A 22,075-nucleotide genomic window follows, 5' to 3' on the forward strand; every position below is an offset into this window, starting at 1 on the left:
CTCTGGACAAGAGACTCCTGCCAGGACCTTCCAGCAGGCAGCTGACGCCAAGCCTGGGGTGGAGGACAGGCCAGTCGGGGTCATGAGTGGAAACGTTCTGATTGACCGTGAAATGCCTCTTCGTGTGTGTGGTGAAGAGGACTCCGGACTCCTCCTCAGTCCCGAGTTGTCTTTGTTATTTGGTGTCTTTGTTCTATCTCTCAAGAACCCGAAGCTGCCCTCACTGAGTCTGTTTCTGGCAGATGCAACAAATGGAGCCTCTTTTTAGCCAGTCTGGGTTTTCTACAAAGGCCTGGAGGCTTCAATGTGGATCCTTAGAGCAAAGGGAACAGCACCCCTGGGGCCCGTCACTCAGGAGAGTGAGTCCTGGACCAGAGATGCTTAAAATCTGCCTCCACTGTGACTCTGTGTTGGGGGGCAGGGGTAGCTGTCTCCAAATCCTGCACGTATTTAGATAAAATTAACAAATGTTGAGGACCCTTTACATCTGTGTTCAAACTTAATTAATTTGGGGGTAGCTGTCTCCAAATCCTGCACGTATTTAGATAAAATTAACAACTGTTGAGGACCCTTTACGTCTGTGTTCAAACTTAATTACTTTGTAAGGGAAGTACTATACTGTAAAGATGTTAGGTAGCTTCTTGACTTATAAGGGATAGACTGAGGATTCATGTCCAGGCAGTCTGATTCTAAAACCTTCCACGCTTAGCCAGCAAACGTATGTTCAGACATTAGAGGCCCTGCTCGGGGGCCTGCAGGGAAGGGGCGGTGAATTCATTTTCGCGGTTGGCCTGTGCTGTGCTTTGCGCTTCCCTGCTGGCCAGCTCGTTAGCCAATGGTGAACGAGAACGCAAGGAGGGTTACTACAAGCCATGGCAAATAAAGGACATGCGAAGGGGACCGAGCCCTTGAATCTGGAGCAGCCGGTTCAAAACCGGAGGCAATATTTACCATCCACTTTCCTTACCAGACTGCAGAGAGGGAGTGTATCGTGTTATACCGTTCAAACCCTCAAGACAAGACAGTACCTGTCTGGTGATGGGGTGAGAGTCTTATTTTTTAGCGCTGTGATTGTTAATCTTTGCTGTCAGTGTGCTGACAGGATTTAGGCACATCACAGGGACACATCCTCTCGGTGAGCCTTCCAGGGTATCTCCAGAAAGCTCTGCACCGGCAAGGCCCGCCCAGAATGTGGCAGCACAGTCCCGTGGGGGAGGGTCCCTAGCAGACTAAAATGAGAAGGCAGGCAGGCCAGCTTCGTCTCTTTCCTGACTATAGGTGCAGCCGCCGCCTCCCATCCCGGCACTGTGACCCTCCTCACCATGCTGGGCTGGCCTCCCTGAACAATGAGTCAGAACAAACCTTCCATTGCCTCAGTCAAATATTCTGTCACGTCAGTGAGACAAGGAACTTATGCAAGTCCACCAACCAGTTAGGAGTGCAGGTGACTCGCAGCCAGCTGGTGTCCAGTAGGCATGGTTGCTAGACATTAACATCAGTCAAATAGTTCACGGAACCTATCCAGACCCTTCGGGAGTGGATACGCAGAAATGTCCACTTGTGTGATGTCATCCACCTTCTCCTTTTGCCACCAGGTGTGGAGAGAAGACGCATCTATGACATCGTCAATGTGCTGGAGTCCCTGCATCTGGTCAGCCGGGTGGCAAAGAATCAGTATGGTTGGCACGGTCGACACAGCCTGCCCAGAACCCTGAGGACGCTGCAAAGACTGGGAGAGGAGCAGAAGTACGAAGAGCAGATGGCCTGCCTCCAGCAGAAGGAGCTGGACTTGGTGGATTACAGGTTCGGGGAGCGCAGGAAAGATGGCTCCCCGGATCCCCAAGATCAACACCTACTTGATTTTTCTGAGTCCGACTACCCTTCTTGTGAGTCCACTATGAGTTCATGAAAAAGCAAAGGGAGTGATGGTCTCTGGAAGCTGGGAACAGAGTCTTTTGACGGCGGGGTGGGGTGCACTCTTGCCCTGGCCGCCAGCTGAGCTGCCCACTCCTCCTCACTTGTGACAGTTCTCCTGGTCAGAATGTAGGAGCCATAGAGACTGATAACCACATACTGTTTGCCTTGAGACTTCACACTGAAGGCATTTTCTTCTCAAAGCATTTTATTCAATTATCTTGTTTGAGTAGATTGCTAAAAAGAACAACCCCCATCGTTGAGTCTGTTATGTCTTCACTGTTCTTCCTTTACTCCAACTTCTCCGTCTCTTCTCGCTGAAGCATTGATACCCATCAGTCCCACATCCCCCCGTTTTGAGAATGGCACATACAGGCATCACTGACACGCTACCTTGCACTATTGGACGCTGGCAAAGGGTAGAATGGTTTTCTTTAGCTCCACAACTTCATGCCATCTAGCTCCACCCCATAAGGAAGTACTTACCCTATAGCCAAAGGAGACAGTCATCTTATGGGGGTTCTGCCATCCACAGAAGCACAAAGATAATCGGTGTCCTGTTTGTGTAAAGGCAGGCCCTACTGTTAGGGTGCCTTCTAGACATGGTAATGACAGAAAAATGGGGTTCTTGGGTTGGGAAGATAGCTGAGGACCTGAATTCAGATCCCCAGTACCAAGTACAGTCAAGTACCTCGGTGGTGTGTGTCTATGACCCTAACACTTAGGGAGGCAGAGGTAGTAGGATCCAAGGGGCTCCCTAAATAGTCAGTGAGCTACATGTTCTGTGGGAGACCCTGCCTCAACAATTAAAACTGTACGCAGTTGGAGAAGTACGACTTGTCGACCTTTGGGCTCCGCACGCATGCGCAAATACCCGCTCCACGTGAGCATGTACACCCATCCACACGAACACGTACACACACAACACATAAATGGAGTTCTCGCTTTTGAGAGGAGGGTCGGTGTTCTAAACGCAGCTCCTGGTCCCTACCCTGTCCTTTTATCTGTCTGCATTCATCTCTTCAGAGCGGCTTAAGGAAACCTGCCATGTGGCTTCTGTCACGTGATGTGAGCATGAACTATTAAGAGCAGTGGAAAATCACAACCCTTTTATGAGATGCGGGGAGATCCTTCCGATTTCTTTACGGGCTTATTTTTGTGATGTGCTTCCAGTGGCATCTGCCCGTTACCCGATGATCCCGCCAATGCTGGCGGAGTGAGGAGTGGCGGAGCTGGGGAACTGGTAGCAAAGTCTTTCTTGTGGCAAAGCCGCGTTTTGGTGATTTCTGTTCTCCTTCCCGTTTTAGCATCTGCAAACAGTCGGAAAGATAAATCTCTCCGAATTATGAGCCAGAAGTTTGTCATGCTGTTCCTTGTCTCCAAAACCAAGATTGTTACCCTGGACGTGGCTGCCAAAATCCTCATAGAAGAAAGCCAAGACACCCCGGACCACAGTAAATTCAAAAGTAAGAGCTTTCACCTAATCCATGTATCAGCACAAAAGGGCCGGATTGCTGACGCTGCTTCCTGCCTCCGAAATAAATATATCCAGAGAGGGTTTTTATTGACGGTGGTGGTTTTGGAGAAATGTAGCCCTGGTGCTCATAAAAGCCCTGCGTGCAGTAAACAGTCAATCAGCTAATAGAACCCCCCCACCAGATCCACGTCAAGCGCCTTTCCCTCCACCATTATAGTGGACAGGGCGAATCAGAATGCTCCCCCGAGAGCCCGGGAGGGTGTGAACGATTAGCATTTCTCTTTGGTGATGCTACATCCGAGACAGAATGCCTGAGTCTTCTTTCCCCTTCTCTCCCCATCCCCCGCCTACTTCTCTGAAGGCTGGAGGTGAAAGTTTTCTACAGGTAAGCACCCAAGGAATGGCCAGGGCTGGGGTGGGGGGCGGGGACAGGGCTGCTCCGGAGGAGAGAGCCTCTGGGTGTCGCACCCACGCTTGCACCCTCCTTTCCCTTTGAGCTTAGCTGCAGGGTCCGTGCCCTGGTAAGGAGCCAGGGGTTTATCATTCTCCGGTAGTGTTTTGGTTTTGGCTGGAATAATAGCCATCCTGCTGGTGAAATGGTTAAGATAAAGCCCGACCCTGGCAGTAACCCTGACATCAAGTAGACGTGTGACCCTTCCTTCAACTCTTGACTAGAAAAGCAGACAGGCCGTCTTGTCCTGTTTTTGAACGCACCGTCTGAGTCGTGTCATCCCCCCCCCCACACACACACACACTCCATACATGCATTTTCCAAAGTTTCTCCAATATTCTTTTCGATGCAGATCTCACCCATCACGCCTCTCCGGCTTGGCCGGGGTTTCAGGTGAGCACCTGCTCTCTTACAAAACTGTACCCCATGACCTTGAATCTTCCGCATCCTGTGTACCAGGAGTGTGGCTTCACAGAGACCCTGGGGAATCCCTGTCATTGTCACAGGTCAGCGCCTGTGAGGCGGGCGCCACCACCTCTTGCTGGGGGACAGGCGAGACAAGCTTTTGGTGGCCACATACCAGAGTGATATTCACAAAGCCTTTCATCCCAGCCTGTCTCCCCCGGTATTTTTTGCTATCATGGAGCTCCCTGCCTGTCTGCAAAGGGCTCCAACACAAGATGTGATGTTGTGGGAAGGCAAGGAAGGGCACATTGTCCTCCCCTGATACTTGTGTGTCTGCATGTGCTTCGTGTGCATAGCTCTTTACTGATACCATGACAGCCGTCCATCTCATGTCCCCTGTCCTCTGGAGGTTCACATGGTAGCCAAGGAATGTCCCCTGTTGTGTAAACTAAAATACAGTGGCATTGCACATGGCATGACCTTAGCTGTGTTTTCTATCTTCAAGCAAAGGTACGGCGCCTCTATGACATAGCCAATGTCCTGACCAGCCTGGCTCTGATAAAGAAAGTGCACGTCACGGAAGAGCGAGGCCGTAAACCAGCCTTCAAGTGGATCGGGCCCGTGGACTTCAGCTCCATTGGTAAGGAGATGGGTTCTGCTGAGGACCTGCTGTGGCGTTCCAGCAAAATCGACCTCTCCCCGTTCTCTATGTCACATTGACTGTTACACTAGTGACGTCGCTCTTGGACTTATAATTACTGCCCAGCAAATGTAGGTGCTGTTGCCTCATTCACATCAGGAAGGAAAATACTAGGAGACCACGGGTTTACGTAACTGCTGAAGTATACTCATTTGTGAGCTTTTATTTTGTTCTGGAACTTTTCCCTGAAAAATTTGGGACTCCAAATTTAAAGAGACACTTCTGAACTTGGGTGATTTCTACATCTGTAAAATAAGCCACTGTTTTTCAGGGAACTCCTGCATAGGGTTTAAAAACTATGATCAAAGCTGGCACGGTAGGGACATATCGGATGCCTTTTATGTCATTTAGTTAAAAGGTTAAACATACCATGATTTTGCTAAACCATATCAAAGGAACAGTTAATATATGTGTGGCCAGGGACTGGATCTTCTGCGCAAGGAACCTTACATGCAGCCATGCTGCCTGAGCACCAGCCATTCAGATAATGTTTGAATTGCCCTTTCCATATTGGTATGGTGATACAAATTTGTGTCACATAACTAGGGCTTATAAAAGATACAGCTCTCTGCCTCCTTGGTAACATATTAGTGTTGGAAGAAAGCTGCTTGTTCGTCCCGGCCACCCAGAACCGAAATAATCACATAGAAACTGTGTTATTTAAAACACTGCTTGGCCCATTAGCTCTAGCTTCTTATTGGCTAACTCTTACACCTTAATTTAACCCATCTTCGTTAATCAAGTGGCAGGCTTACCAGCTAAAGTTTCCAGCGTCTGTCTCCGGCAGGGAGTACGTGGCTTCTCTCTGACTCTGCCCTTCTTTCTCCCAGCATTCAGTCCAGTCCTCCCTGCCTAGCTTTGCTCCTCCCCACCCTGCCCTGCTATAGCTCAAAGCAGTTCTTTATTCATTAATGGTAATCACAGCATACAGAGGAGGGAAATCACACATCATATTAGGATCTAGATAAAAATCCCCTTAAAATCAAGTATAACTACTTCAAGCCAGCAAGAATTTACTGTGTAGACTGCAGGCCGTTTACTATACTTAATGCCACGAGAGATTTAACTTTTGTGTGGAGTGGTCCCTGCCTACGTGAAAGAAAAGACTTCATGGTTTTTGTTGTTTCTGTGCCTTTGGCTTCTCTTCACCTGTGATACCCTCTCCTTATCAGCATTCAAAATAGTCGTGCCTTGCTTAGTGATAGGCTTGCATTCTGAGATACATGCCACCACCACCCAGCACCCCTTCACATTTTCTTTTCAAATGTAGAATTAACATTTCTTTTCCTTTTAGGATTAAAACATCATGTACATGATTAGTCACCCATACCTGTGCAGATGAGTGCACCCGTGAGCACGGATGCCAGAAACATGGGAATCCTTGGAGCTGGGTGGTGGTGGCACACACCTTTAATCCCAGCACGGGGGTGGGGGGCAGAAGCAGGTGGATCTCTGTGAGTTCGAGGCCAGCCAGGGCTACACAGAGAAACCCTGTCTCAAACTAACAAAAATAATAATGAGAAGGCTATTTCCAGGAAAGTAATCCTTGAAAAATGAGGCAGATTTTTTATATATATAAAACAAGCAAAACCTGATTAAATTTGTCCCCACTGGACCAGCTTTATAGACTTGTCAGAAATTTTTCAGACCAGTGAGATGCCTGAGCACGTAAAGAAAGGCTTTTGCTGCCAAGCCTGGTAATTTTGTCCGAGAATGCAGAGAACCCAAAACAGAAAGAATAACCACCTCCCCCCAAGCTGCTCTCTGATCTCCAATGCGCGCATGCGCGCTCGCACACACACACACACACACACACACACACACGTGTGCACGCATGCACACAAAACTCTAAAATAAATGCAATAACATTTAAATGCCTAAAGTCTTAACATTAGAAGCAAAGGATAAGTATATCTTGCGGATATAAAACATACTAGCAGAGCAGTTTTACAAAGAAGAAAAGGAATCAAACTTAATTGATGTAGCAAACCAAACCTCAAAGACATAAGGGAAGATGGACGGAAAAGAATGAACAAAATGATCAGTATGAACTATTTGTGATGGCAAAGAATGTGCACAGATCACCCTCCCCGCCATTAAAAGATAAAGCCTGCGCAGTGGCCACACTGACCCAATGATCAGATTTCCTTCCTCCGCCATAAGTAAGCAGGCATTCATATGACTGTATTCCGGAAGAGGAGGGACAGGAAAGAGCCTGAGAAATCAACACTGATGTAGAAACTGCCATAGAGTCCTTGAGTCTTGTGAAAGATACAGAAATCCAGTCTTAAGAAGCACTCAGACACACCATTAAGAGACCTGACAACAGAAAGTAAAGGAGTAGCAAAAAAAAATATACCCCGCAGTTAGAATCTGAAGTGAGGAGTAGCTATATTTACATCAGATAAAACGGGGTTAATGTCGCAAATAGTAACAAGAAACAATGGGCATTTAGTCATAAGAGGAGCGATTCGGCCAGGAATTTTAATTGTGTTTATGAAAAAAAAAGTGTTTATGTATGCCCTTAGCGCTGAAGCACCCAAGTATATAAAGCCAATGCTCCTAGGTGTCAAAGGAGAAATGGGCTGTAATGTCACAGTGGTGGCTGGCTTTCCACTCAGCACTTGAGAGATATAGACAGGTGATCTCTATAGTTCGAAGCTACCCTGGGTCTACAAGGTGGGTTTCAGGCCAGCCAGTGCTACATTGAGAGACTGTCTCTGAATGAATGAATGAATGAATGAATGAATGAATGGTGGAGGCTTCGCTGCTCTTAGCAATGGTGTGTCATCCAGATTTTATCAATGAGGGAACGTCCTTGTGAAAGTGTACCATTAGAGTAAATGTTAGATGCATACTGATGTCCCCACCACTGTCCTGCCCTGCCAACTCTAGCTGCCTGCCACCGTGCCTTGGTCCTCCAGCTGCACCTCAGCTTGGGGAGACTCTCGGGTTCCTGCACCCCAACCTAGAAACATCCTTCTGGCAGTAATTTAGGAGAGTCTATGCTTGCTTAATTTCACGTCTGCTCTAAGGGGTCGTCGTGTTCCCACATCCCCTGCCTAGTGTCTTAAGAGCCACGGGGTATACATTCCTGTTCAGTGTTTTATTTGATTCAGGAGAGCGAGGAGCTATGATCCCTGGGACTGACTCGACCTATTTCTTCTTCTTTTCGTCTTGTACTTCTGATTATATAAAGGCAACATATATTGGGCTTTTGTTGCATGACAGCAAAAGCCATCAAGATTTATTTTTGGTTCGGTTTCAAAGTCGCATTAGGTCAGAGTGCATTTTCTAAAAGTCTAGCTGGACTTTTTCAGCATGTCAAATCAGATTTATAATTAAAATCTGTACACTGTACACTCGGCGCATATAAGAAATGAACACAAATAAACAAGGCAGGAACAACCGGCCAGACCGTGGGATGGCTGCCTGAGCTACAGAAATGTCCATCTTTTTACATTGAAACATAAAATGGTCTTCAGGGCCCAACATTCCATCCCTACTCTCGCTGTTCATCAGCACTTCAACCCCGGCGTCTGCTGACCTTATTCCTGTGGTCACTTGGTAACCAAGCCTCTACCTGTGCAAGAAAAAAAAACAAATAAAGCCAAGTAGGAAAGTGAGACTCTCCTCTGTGTTGCCCTGAAGCTTTGGAGTGAGAAGCTGATCTCGATTCATCCTGAAAGTGGATCTCAAACCACGCATGCGGAGCTGAACGTGGCCGGGTTTCCTTTGCTATCGGACCCTAACCGAGCATAAAAATGTTGGGTCTGTTCTAATTCAAGTTGCAGAACATCTTGCTCCACTTCGGTTGCAGTTGGGATAATTTTAGGATGCATATGGGTTCATTCTCATGTTATAGTTAGCCATTTTTTCTTTTCCAGTATATGGAAAGAAATTGGGGTTTGAGATAGCTCATAAAATTCCTTTGATGGTCTTAGTTTTTTGTTTGTTTGTTTGTTTGTTTATAGGATAACTCCATTTCAATTGTAACTTTAAAGCAATCTCTTTATTTTTTATTTTTATTTCATGTGCTTTGGAGTTTTGCCTGCATGTATGTCTGTGTGGGGTGTCCAATCCTCTGGAACTGGACTTCCAGACAGTTGTGAGCTGCCCTGTGGGTGCTGGGAATCGAACCTGAGTTCTCCTGAAGGGCAGCCATCTCTCCTGCCGCTCAGAACCATCCCTTAAAAAGGTGAAAATTACCCTAGACTGTAGCTGTTTAACTGCACTGCCGTTCTGATTTTCTCCCCCTAGACGAAGAGCTCCTGGATGTCTCTGCCTCTGTCTTACCGGAATGGAAGAGAGAAACATATGGCCAGATCCGAGTGTGTGCGAAACAGAGGCTGGCTCGGTACGGTTCCTTTAACACGGTTCAGACGTCTGAGAAGATAGAGAGGAAAGTGAGCTCGGAGCCCAGCAGCCCACAGGGAGGAAAACAAGGTACGGGCCCTCGCTCCACCTCTGGAGTCCGGGAGTTGCCATGGAAAAGTAGCCTTGGTGATACGCAGGCGTTTTCAAATGATCTCTCTAGACCATGCCGTTTTTCTCAACAGCCAACTCTTCACTTGCCTGAAGTCAAACAGTTATTGGCTGCAAAAGAGACACTGACTTCACAGTGTGTGAGCACAGCCCCACGCCTAAAATTGATCCAGTCAGCCTTGATCAATTGGCTTGCTATGCTTGGCCCCTTTGATATATCACAGAAGTTTATAACTTGGGAAACAACATTTGTTTTTCTCTCTTACTTATTCTTAATGAGACCTGAAATCACCGTTAATAGCTACGGTCTGAAAATTGCCCTTTCTGAAACAAAGCCAGAGCAGATTTGGAGTGGTCTTCACAACCCCTCAGCCTGGAGGAACTGTCTGTGTTGTGTGTGTCTGCACAGCACGGCACCCACTGCGTCTGTTAACCCTTCACGTTCCCTTGCAGGATCAGCCTACTCCCTAGAAATTGGAAGTCTGGCAGCTATCTACAGACAGAAAGTAGAAGACAAATCACAGTAAGTCGCCTTTAAGAATCCAGTCATGGTCAGGTCGTGTTGCCCTTCCTGCTCAAGATGGAGAGGCTGACAGCCCTGGCCAGCGGACACACTGACGGTTGATAGATTCACTCTGACCTTCAGAGCTCAGTTTCTCGCTTAGGGAGGCCGTGGTTGGAGAGAAGTACTCAACCTGCAAAACTGGTCCTGGGTGAAGTGGGTCTCAGTCATGTGTGCAGCCAAGAAGAAACCCACATCCTCTACTTTCCAGAGGTTAATCTAGTTCAAAACATGAACGAAACACATTCGCGTATTGTATAATATATATATATGGCCAAAACATTAAAATCTCATAGCGGGGCTTAGTTTTGAATGAGGGCTGAGGGCTGCCTAAGCATTCTTTATTAGTACTGAGCAAACGGAGAGGAAAAAACAAAGTACCAACCCCAGTAGATACATGCTCTTCCTCGCTGCCCACTTTCTAGGTAAACTCAACTAGCTTTCCTTTACATCAGTCCGGCCCAGCCTCCCTTCCACCCGTACTCTCTCGAGTAACCAGGAAGCTGGCCTTTGCCGTCAAACAGCCCTGCAGTGAGGTCCAGCTTCAGATCCTTAGAACCGGAGCAGGTGGATTAACTCTGAGCTTGGTTTGGGTTCTCCTCATCAGTAAGTGGGAATAGGAGCAGCTATGGCTACAGTATTGTACCAAATGTCCGTCACAGGCCAAGTGCTTGATACTTGATAACCATGAGCTGTGGGAGAACCAGTGTCAGCCAGTGGTCGGTCATCTGAGAGCCCAACAGCTCTTCCCATGTTGGCCTCATGTCGTCCCTAGCCACCCATCAAGAGTTCCTTGGTCTGCCTCTGTGTGCCCAGAGAGGACATTTGAACATCGTCCGAGCAGTCTTGCCTCACTTCTGACGTGGACAGCAGTGAATCGGGGGCTGTGGTAGAACTCGGTGACTTGATGGTAATCATCTTTTCTCTTTATTACAGGGGGGAAGGCTTTGCCAGCAAGAGAGTGGTGCCTCCAGCAAGCAGCTTGGACCCTGCCCTCCCCGCTGACTCAGAATACTGCGTCAAGTCTTTAGCCCACCCAGTATTTTCTGTTGCTCAGGCAGATTTACAGGCTTCCTCCACTCAGAATGGCCTCCACGGACAAGCAGGTGGCCACATTCCTCCCGCCGCCTAAGACACAGAGAGCTTGAAGCCAGCTCTGCTTGCTGGCCAGCCCCTGGTCTACATGCCCTCCTCGCTGTTCATGCTGTGTGGGAGCCTGCAGGAGGGACTGTCCCCTCCTGCAGAGCTGAGAGCAGAGGAGGATGGTGGCTCAGAAGTCCCGGCTGACCTGTCCTTGGCACCCTCGGCTCAGAAGCGCCTGTGTGAGGAGAGGAATCCCCACAAGGAGGATGAGCCAGCCATGAAAAGGCAAAGTCAGGAATTTGAAGACAGCCCCTTATCCCTAGTCATGCCCAAGGTAAGGGATTGTGGGTAAATGTGTGTGGTGTCATCTCATTGGCTTGGAGCTTAATGGAGACAGATGCTCTGAGGCAGTAGACTCTGGACTAGAAGCGTATTTCATGCGGTCCTAATGTATTTAATGAAGCTCCAGACTGGCTTTCCCAAAAAATCTTACCATAAGATAATACTATAAGAAAAGTAACTTTTAACAAAATAAAAAAACACACTTCTTACAAAAATCCAAAAAAGTATAGAGAAGAAAAAAGCTTGCTTGTTAGTACAGGGTAGTAATCGTTGTTAGTGTGTTTGTATATTCCATCTCAGTGTTGTTTCATGAACTAAAAAAAAAAAAAAAAGTTTGGAATCATTTGGGTCTTGGAAACAGTGGGGTACCTGAATCGGGGATGTGAATGGCTCTGGAAAGCCGGCTCTGGGCTGGGTCAGTGCTCTGCGCTGCCCAGTGATCCTGGTTCCTTAGCTACAGAATGAAGCAGACAAAAAGATGAGCTGTCTGCGCCCTCCCACCTCCCCACAGAAGCCGTGCAGAAGTTAATGAGGTAGAACCAACCAGTGAGGCTGGGAGAACCAGAGCGCGTTCCTCGCTGGTCGACTCGGCGCGCTGCGTGGAGATTACTCCATTAAGAGCCTTTCCCTCTGCCTTTCTCCCGCCAAAGTGGTTTTTTTCAAGTTTTATATATAGCTCAGCATTGCAGATTAGAAGTGTGAGAAGGAAATAGAGTTGGTAAGGATGGGAGGGAGATACCAGCAGGTAGAGGAGAGAGTAACCAGAACGCATCACATCGTGTACCTGCGTGAAGTTGTCAAAGAAGTAGCTTAACAAAAAGTAAATCAAATTTTAATTAGAGGCCCACGGTGGTGGCGCTTTAATCCCAACACTCGGGAGGCAGAGGCAGGCGGATCTCTTGTGAGTTTGAGGCCAGCCTGGTCTACAGAACTAGTTTCAGGATAGCTAGGGCTGTTATACAGAGAAACTCTGTCTCAAAAACCTGAGCCATTAATCCAAGTGACACCTGGCTGTTTTCTCGTGCATGAGCTATCAATTTTAAGAGAACTCTTCTATCTAAAACTGACTCCTGGAATCCTGACTTGGCTTCTGTGCTTTCTGGTTTGGTTGTGCTTAGAGACCGTCAAACTCCACAGCCCTCGCCTCTCCTGTGACTGAGGGAGACGGGAGATCTACGCCCCTGGAAGCCTCCGCCTGTGAAAAGAGTCAGCCCCCGGCGGATGTAGAAGTTTCAGGAAAGGCCGTGGCAAACTGCTGCTTCCTTGCTTCTGCATGTGGAAACCCTTCGAGAAATCCAGACGCAGAGAAGCCTTCAAACGGAAATGACGTCACCAAAGACCCCGCCCTGCTGCAGTATCTGTACGTGCAGTCCCCAGCAGGTAAGGGATGCCCGTGCCGGCCACACCACGTGTTCCCGTCTCTGCCCGTGTCACCAGACCAGGGAGAACAGCAAATTGTCGGGCTGTGCCCATCTCGTTCCCGGTCTCCACAAACAAAGGTCGAGGCTCCTGTCCTCTGTTCAACAACTACGGGGGGGTAAAGGGATACATTTTAAATGCGTTACACTTTATCTGACGAAGAAACCACCCGTTTAAAAGACAAGTTTATTTTTTTGATTCAAGCAAGTCTAGCACGGGTTTAGACTCTCAGTTCAGTATGAATGTGTCGGCGATCGTACACAGCCGGGCATTCTGATTTTCAGGGTCGAGCAGTACCGAGTGCGTCGCCGTGACCTCCTGTAAGAGGACTTGACATTTAAAACCACTCATGACCTACGTCAACTTAAAACAAGCACTCAGATACTCTCGTTAGTAGAAGAATAGTAATAGCGCCTGCTTCTCTGGAGTGCTGAGAGACTGAACTGGATCTAAGAAATCTAAAGCACCTAGAGCGAGCCAGTACTGGCACTAACTAAGTAAGACTCGGCAGATCATGTTGTTATTTCAAATAAACCGAATTAGAGCGAAAAGCTGGTCGGGTTTGTCCTGTGTACGTCAAGTTGTTCTTGATACAGAGATACTGTCTTAGCTACTTTACTGTGTTAGAAGGGAATTTCCACTGGAGAACAGATTAAAGGAGGGAAGGTTTATTTTGGCGTGTGGTCTGGGAGGGCGTGGCCAAAGGAGCACAGCTGCTTACATTGTGTCTGCAGTCAAGACCCAGAGGGGTAATCGCTTTGGCAGTGTAGAATTGTGTACTACAATTAGAAGGATGCAGAGACAGTAGCACAGCCCCTGTGCAAGGGTGACGTGCACATCTGTGAAGCGTCCCATATTAAAAATAAAATAAAAGAAGACCCGGGAGGGTGGGATGCTGTTGCCCACCAGCTTTCTAGCTTTCATTCATGCCAGGGCCTCAGCCAAGGGGCTGGCTCTGCCCACGTTTAGGGAGCGTCTTCCCTCCTCGGTGAACCTCCAGTGCAGCAGCCTGACAGATGGTCAGGCATGTGTCTCTTAGACGATTCCCAATTCCGTCAAGTTGATAACAATGATTGGCCACCAGGTTTCTGAGATGCCTTCGGTCCGGTCCCGTGCTGGCTTCAGTCTGGTCTGCCAGGCAGAGGAGAAGGGTGTTTCTTCATCTGCCATGTCCTCAGCTTGCATTGTTACCTCTGGACATCTCAGTGTTGAGGACACTTTAATATAAGCCATTATTAGGCGATTGAAGGAAACACATGAACTCCTCAGAATGTTTCAAAGCAGACAACTTAGTACATGGGCCTATAAAGAAACAATTCCAGTAAGATTAAAGTAAAAAGCTAATTTTTTAGTTATCTACACTAATAAGACCCACTAGCAACTGGGCAGTGGTGGCACACACCTGTAATCCTAGCAATAGGGTGGCAGAGTCAGGCAGATCTCTGAGTTCGAGGCCAGCCTGGAGTACAGAGTGAGGTCCAGGACAGTCAGGGCTACACAGAGAAATAAGACACCCAGCGGCAAGTCCAGAACATCACACACTTCCAAAGCTGTGATTGTTAAACATAATAATAAGACCTTCAGTCTAGAGTCCCAGTGTGAGGTAGCCGTGTCAGCTCAGATCCAGGTCTTCTTCCTTGACTGTGGCACTTTCTCAAGAAAGCTATCTCTCCAGGCCCCACATCTGTACTTTTCAGTATTGCCAAAGTATCATTCATACACTTAGGAATTCTTGCTTGCGATCACTGAGGGAAATAGAAATTTTTGGCTAGAAGTTCATAGCAATCAAAGTAGAGGTTTTCGTACCGAAATTTTATTTTCCCCTTCATTTTGGATTCGGTGCAGTCCCTACTAAAACCCCTCAACAGGAGGAGGAAGAGGCGGTTCAGTGAGTAAGGTGTTTATTGAGTCAGCATGAAGACCCGGTTCAAATCCCCAGAGCCCACACAAAACTGGGCACGGTGGTACATATCTCCATATTCCCTGCATTCCTGTGGAGAAATGGGAAACTGAGGCAGGAGATTCCTTAGAAGCTCTCAGGACAGCTAGCCTGGTCTGTGCGATGGTAAACAAGAGACTCCGCTTCAGAGTAGAAGGTGGACCCAGCACCCAAAGTTTTCCTCATCACCACGCCCACCCACATTCACACACAAATGCATGCATCCCCGGAGAAAGAAATTAAAGAGTTCTCCGTGGGCACTGACCACAAGACCCTGCAGGTAAAGGCTGATGTGCAGTCTTGTCACCAGTGTGAGGTAGCTGTGTCAGCTGGAAGAGCACAGCCAGTATGCTCACCCTCGCCAGAGAGACGGTTCCATCATGCGTTGATCTATTATGAACCCCGCTGGAGGAGCCATGAGGGACGTGAACATGAAGGGGATCTTGTCCTGTGATTTTTCACCTGGTTCTCCTTCTGTTTCAGGGTTAAACGGCTTCAACATGCTCTTACCAGGCAATCAGACGCCCCACGCTGTGGGGACGTCCCCGTCGGGTCAGCTGCCGTCCTTCGGCGTTCCTTGCATGTTCTTGCCGTCTCCAGGTTTGGCCCCCTTCCCAGTTCTCTATTCTCCGGCGATACCCGCGCCCATTACTTCAGCTCCCGCCAATCTCCCAAACACCGGACCCATGAATTTCGGCTTGTCCACCCTGGGATCCACAGCGCACCTTCTCCTCAGCCCTGCAGCCATGGTCAGCCCGACGACGCCCACCGTCCCTTCCTCAGATTCTCAGCCTCGGTGTCAGCCCTCCCTCAACCTGAGCCCAGGGATGCCAGGCTCACACGGCGTCATCCATCCCGAGTCCCCCAGTTACAGGAGACATCCGGTGTCAATGGTAAAAGTAGAACAGGTAAGACCCGAGGCTTGGTCACTCCATGATGGGGGATGCCGGCATATAGTTAGCTTTCTTCTCAGTCACTTGACTGATGCAGAGGTATTACCTCAGGTCCTGCCTGGTTTTCAGTGGGAACTGTGTTATCTGCTTCTTAAAGACTCCGTGTTTAGAGTCACTCATTCCTCTCAAGAAATGTTATTATGTGTCACTAAAAGTCGTTGGAGGTAGGTTATTCAGAGGTTCCGAGTGTACTGTATATTTAAATAGTCACATTAGTTTTCTGACTCGATTTTGTTTTGGTTCAGTTTTTTTGCACCGCTGGAAGCCAAACCTTGGGCCACACATAAACTAGACAAATGTTCTGACCCTGATCCACACCCCTTGCCCAACATATGCTTTTTCAAAAAAATAATGTTTTTATTATTTTTATTAAATATTAAATTGATATTTTTATTAAACCTTTGAGGATTTTCCTGCAATATTTGGATGATAGTCATCCCCTTCCGTCCCTGTCCAGCTTGGTTTTCTCCCCCTTTGTCTTCCTAAGCTCCCTGAGTCCACTTTGTGTTGGCCAGACCTTCCTGGGCATGGGGCCTGCCCCAGAGTGTGGTCAGTGTGGTCAGTGTGGCTGGTGTCACAGCGTCAAAGAGCACTGCCCCTCCCTCTCACAGCAGCTGGCCGAGGCCAGGAGCTCCTCAGCTAGTGGTGGGATAGTGTGCCCACCTCCTACACACACCCCACTTTCTTCAATTCAGGGCCTCGATCTCCTTAACTGTTGTTACATGTATGTTACGTGTTCCCAAATATGTATATGAAGTTTGCTCGGCCCTTGTCATGGCGCTTGTGTGTCTAATTTCAGGGCTGACCACTTGGTACGGCATAACCGATTTGGGTGCTCTCCCTGAGAAACACGATTTTTCCCACTCCCCTCCTCCGTAGTTACCTATAGTTCTGTGTCTTGTGTTGTGGGCTCCCTGAGACAAGTTTTGGTCCTACTTGAGTTTACATATAGCTCTGTGTGTGCAGTCAAATATGCCGTCTGTCTGTCAGCACAGCGCCTCTTGAGAGCTAGTTATGGGCCAGGCAGTGATCCGCGCAGTGCCAGTAGAGAATCGGCAGGATCGTAGGGCACACAGAGAGGATGACTGAGCAGAAGGGACCACAGACACACAGCGTGTTTGCTTTGCATCTTCTAACGTACTCTACCAAGATTTTCTCACTTAGTTCTTCTAGCCCTATGAAGTTGTTATTCATCTCTGATGGAGATGCAGACACTGAGGGACACAGAAATGAAGTAATTTAATTTGTCCAGCATCACACAGCTAAGTGATGGCAGAGCCCAGGGCCTGGCTCTAGACCTCAGCCACATCAGTACCATTTTTGGTAGGCTGTGCTTTTTTCTGTATCTGAGATACTCAAGCATTGTGCTCAGGGTTGGATGGTGGGAAGCCCTTAGTGGGAGAGCAGAGCAGAAGGGACAGGCAACCTGGTGACACCTAGCAGGAAGAGATTCCCATCTTGGAGTTTGAAAGATCTTTTTACTTCTGCTCTTGCTCTTTCTGTCTAGTCTCCTGCACCAGCAACTCCCAAGAGCATCCACCGAAGACATCGGGAGACATTTTTCAAGACTCCAGGCAGCCTTGGAGACCCTGTTTTTAGGAGAAGAGAAAGGAACCAATCCCGAAACACTAGCTCGGCCCAGAGACGACTCGAAATCTCAAGCAGCGGGCCTGACTAACCTGCTGCTTCAGTGGGTGGGGTGGCCTCGGCCCCTGAAGTTTCCCGCGCCCCAGACAATGCCCGGCATGGAACACACACAAGCTGTCCTGGTCCTCGGCTTGTGTCCTTCCTCTCTGGCATCCACTGGTTCTGCTAACTTCCCAATATCACGACTCACCTATTTGCCTGAAAGTAATTGTTACTAATATATGCATCTAACACCAGCTAGAGCTCGGGCTCCGCCTGTCACAGCGGCAGTACTGGCCGACTGGTGTGGTCTGCTTCGAGAATCATCCGAGTGCTGGAAGTCATTCCTGACAGGCTGCTGGAGCCTTGCAGTTTTTCTGAAGTGAGGGGGCTGTCTAGCACTTAACCGGGGCAAGCATTGGCGATGTGCGTCTCACTGCCCTGAGTGAGTCTGTAGTGAGAACTTTCTCTGCAGCCTAAAACACACTACTGCATCCTCAGGCTCCGGGGAGCCGCCTTCAGTGACGAATCCTACGGTGTTATTTATTTTGTTTCTGAAGGGGGACTTCCTGCACAAAGTTTACAACATCGGTCTAACACGTATTTTTTTTTTCAGGGTATCGCGACTTGAATGTTTAAGACTTTTTTTTTTTTTGGTATAATTTGCCCTGCACTTATTCTACAACTTATTAATAATGTGGATAAATGTATATACGTGACAGATGTCAAGACCGAAATAACTGTGAATGCTCCTCCACCTAGCTATTGATGGATGTACTGTGCTCAGCCTGTCTGGGGACACGGGAGCCGAAACCGAAGTCTAGGTGCCTTATGGCTTGTTTCTCCAGTAACCATGAATAGTGAGGTTTTACTGTTTGTTTAAAACAAAGCCGAACCTACTGTGCTCAGCTTCCTTTGCTCCATTCCACGCCCTGTGGTTTTTAAGTTGAACGTTCACTGTCCAGGGTCAGGTGTGTGCCTTCTCACGGTGGCCATTTGTAGTCAGCTGAATCAGGGTGACAGGAAGGAACGGAGGAGATTGGAACCAGGCGAGAGTGTTGGTTGAATTATGAAGCATATTGATAACAGAAACATAAAGAGCAATAGCTAAGTCTTTTGTTTTTCATTTACTGATTTTCCTCAGATTTGGAGGGAGATGAGGGAAAATGGGCACATTCTGCCCATTTCCAAGAGTGTCCGTAAGTTCTGTGGCCCAGAAAAGGAACGGCGGGCACAGGGGTGTCTGTGCTAACAGATACAGTCCCGGAAGCTGTCGCGCGCCTCCCTTTGTGAGCCACGTTGCTTTAGGGTTCCGCATTGATTGGTGTTTTTACCTCAGTCTTCTCTCTTAAGAGTAAACCTCCTGTTCCTTCCGCTCCCTTTTCCCTCTTTTCTTCCTGTGGTCCTCTCTTGAAACTTAGAGTCTTACTATAAGGCTGCTTTTTCTCTGTATTTTTTGTGCCCTGTGAAATACCATATAAAAGTATAAAAAATATTAATTTAAGAGACTCTGGGAGCCTGAACAACACAGTTTTATGTTCAGTACAGGACATCTGTGGTCTTACTACCCCAACAACAGCTTTGGAAAACGGGAAATGAGTGGCCAGATGTAATACATTCGCTACTTATCCAATTTTTTTTTTATAAACACTAAGCTTCTAAAGTTGTAAAATGGCATTACTCCCCTTTTTAAAAGTTGGTTTTTCCTTGAGTTAGGTGAAAACTGCATGGCAGTGATGACTCTGAACCGCTGTTTCCTTTCCGGAACAGGGGAATCACCCTTTCTCAGATAATCGAACATGCAGCCAGTGGGTCCGCCGAAGTCTGGCATGTAAAACCTGCCCCAAAGCATTTTCATCAAGACGTCCACATCTCCATCGAAACACAAACCTCTTCCCTTGTTCCCGGGCAATGTTCATTTATTTTTCACTATGTGCTGTTCTTTACTATTAGAGTTTTTACTGTTTGCAAATTGACCACATTAACCTCAGAGAATTTGTGATTCTTGAGAGGGTGTTGAGAAGCAATGTCATCAGTGAAACACAAAGTTACTTCTATGCGAGGGTCCCGCATGCTCTGGCTTTTGACTCGTCCAGAAGGCCTGGTACCCTTTGCCGCTGCCCGGCTGGACTTGAGTACCTGAGGCGGAGTAGAGTCTGTCGTAGTCTAAGTTAGGGCAAGAAGAAATAAACTGTTAGTGATCCCGCAGAGGACATGAGCTCTGAGTCAGCACGGAGGGGTGCGTGACCTCCAACGATGCTGTCCAGGGTTTGCGAAACCCTTGCATTCTGGTACAAGAGTTGGGGGTATAACTTTTATACTTGAACCTACCTACCAAGTTTACATTGCTCAATGTAAGGTGCTATTTCTGTATTTAAATAACGTTAATATAAGGCTGCTTCCTGCTTACCTTACTGCACTGCTAGATTCTTGTAGGTGTTAATATCATTGCTGCTTACCGCTCTGTTTCCATGGTTTTCGGCTCTGCTCTTTCCCAGTGGCTATGTTATCTGTAGCCATCTGCTTGTAACTTTCCTACATGTAAACCAGACTTTTCCTTTTAGAAAAATACTAAGCTTTATAAAGTAGCAATGATAATAAAGGCATTTAGTAAGAAATGTTATATTACTCTTTTAAACGTTTTCATTTATTTTGTGTGTGTGTTGGCGGTGGTATGCCGTGGCACGTGGGTGGCGGTCGGGCGACAACTTGTAGGAGTCAGTTAACCCCTCAATTGCGGGTCCTGGTTGGGCTCACTGGCAAGCCCCTTTGCCTGCTGAGCCACCCCACAGGCCCTGTGTATTTCCTGGTGGGTTTTCTCTGCTACTGCTTATTGCAAAATTGCTAACAGTGGCCGTAACAGCCACTTGGATGCTTCCTGTGGCTCTCACACACCAGAGATAGCTGCATCGGGTTGACCTGAGAACTTGGGAGGGTTAGGACCATGTTGTTGGCCTTGCGTTGGCTGTGTCCAGCTGGAAGATTAGAGCCTCCAGACTGGATTGACATTCAACTCAGCAGCCACAAACGAGACCACCTCCCCAGCTCCTCGTGTCCCTGAGGTTAAGGACTTGTCGTCCCAAAGTCCGTTATTCGCATGGATGCTGCTCAGCTCTAGACTCACAGGGTGAGGTCCATGGTGCCGGGGGTATCACCTCCGCCACCGCCGCCGCCGCGTAGTTAGGTGGAGCAGGCAGATACTTGAGCTGGTAAGATGGTTTGAAAGACGATGGCTCACAAAAGGAGTGGCACTGTTAGGAGGTGTGGCCTTGTTGGAGTCCCGTGTGGTCTTCTTGGAGGAAGTGTCACTGTGGAGAAGGGTTTTGAGGTCTCACATATGCTCAAAATACCACCAGTGTCTCAGTCCACTTCCTGTTGCCTGCAAGCCGAGATGTAGGACATTCAGCTCCCTCTCCAGCTCCATGCCTGCCTGCATGCCACTGTGTCCCACCATGATGATAATGGACTAAACTTCTGACACTAAGCCACCCAATGGGAATGTTTTCCTTTATAAGAGTTGCCATGGTCATAGTGTACCTTCACATCAATAGAAACCCTAACTAAGACAGCTGGTTTACACAGAGGGGGGCTTGTGTCCGAACATCTATAACAAAGGCAATGTATTTTCCTCCAGCCGCTGTTCCTTCATGGTTTCCACATAAACAAGCCCCAGGCTGACCATATCCCCTTCACCCAAAGCCAGTGTCCTTTCTCCTGACTAAGAAGGCCCAACAGAACTCTACCCTGGTCCACCCATCTCCCCAGGCAAGTGAGTCACCAGGATCAGCATCCTGCTTCAGGAAGGGCTGGAGGCCAGCAACAGGGAACACCTCCCCTCATTCCCTGTAGGCAAGGAGACCTGTGAGACTCTGGCGCCCTCACCAAATCCATTTCCAGTTCTGCATCCTCAAGCTTTTCACAACCCTGAGGGTGAGGGGACTCAATAGATATGGGATTTGTTTTTTGCAAAACTTCCATCAGTTCTGCGGAGCCCAGCACCTGCTAAAAGAGTATTTGCTGTAATTGGTGCTCTAGCTACAATTTACAATTTAATATCATCACAATGTCCTCCCTTCGTCCAGGAGGCCCATGTCAGTCGATGGCCACTGAGGTTTAATATCTCATACTTAACAAAGTGGTTCTGGTGGGTAATTTGGTTGGCATTAAGGTCAGATTGATTCTGTGTCTTTTCTGTCCTGAGTGCTTCCAAACTTAGGAAATCATACCGAAAACTAAAATGGTTTCCATTCTCCCACATGGAAGTCTGTGACTCTGTGCAGCCGACTGGCAACCCCTCATCTCAGTGGCTCTTGTAAGCCAGTGTTCCGGTGTAAATGGGTGTTAAGAGTAGAAAGTGGAAAACATTAATCCATCAGACAGTGTCTGGGGAGGGGGTGCACTCCTCATGTGTGCCTACAGAAATAGAGGGCGGGGACAGGTGTCAACATCTGTCCTTCCTCTATCACTTCTGTGTTTTTGAGGAGGTGTTTCTCAGCCTTCACAGTCCACTGTAGGCAGAGACTGCTTGTTCCTTTCCCGGCCACCCAGACCCAAAATAATCATAGAAACTGTATTAACTACAACACCGCTTGGCCAATAGCTTAGGATTCTTATGAACTAACTCTTACATCTTAATTAACCCATTTCTATTCATCTGTGTATCGACACGTGACTGTGGCCTATGGTAAGGTTCCATCCGGCGGCTACATGGCATCTCCC

The 22,075-nt window shown here is 47.9% G+C and overlaps 1 protein-coding gene across 1 annotated transcript in view; it reads left to right on the top strand.

Annotated features, from left to right (window-relative positions):
• E2f7 (E2F transcription factor 7) overlaps positions 1 to 19,937 on the top strand; it is a 34,718-nt gene extending 14,781 nt beyond the window's left edge. Inside the window, 9 exon segments of the mRNA XM_050135606.1 lie at positions 1,596 to 1,886; positions 3,222 to 3,380; positions 4,753 to 4,887; positions 9,208 to 9,393; positions 9,886 to 9,955; positions 10,931 to 11,411; positions 12,538 to 12,799; positions 15,261 to 15,685; positions 17,238 to 19,937. Of these exon segments, the coding sequence (XP_049991563.1) occupies positions 1,596 to 1,886; positions 3,222 to 3,380; positions 4,753 to 4,887; positions 9,208 to 9,393; positions 9,886 to 9,955; positions 10,931 to 11,411; positions 12,538 to 12,799; positions 15,261 to 15,685; positions 17,238 to 17,408 (2,180 nt within the window). The 3' untranslated portion in view covers positions 17,409 to 19,937.
• Positions 19,938 to 22,075: the final 2,138 nt, after the last annotated feature.

This window comes from Alexandromys fortis, unplaced genomic scaffold (assembly GCF_014885135.2).
Source record: "Alexandromys fortis isolate MF-2015 unplaced genomic scaffold, M_Fortis_MF-2015_v1.1 scaffold_24, whole genome shotgun sequence".
Taxonomy (NCBI): Eukaryota; Metazoa; Chordata; class Mammalia; order Rodentia; family Cricetidae; genus Alexandromys; species Alexandromys fortis.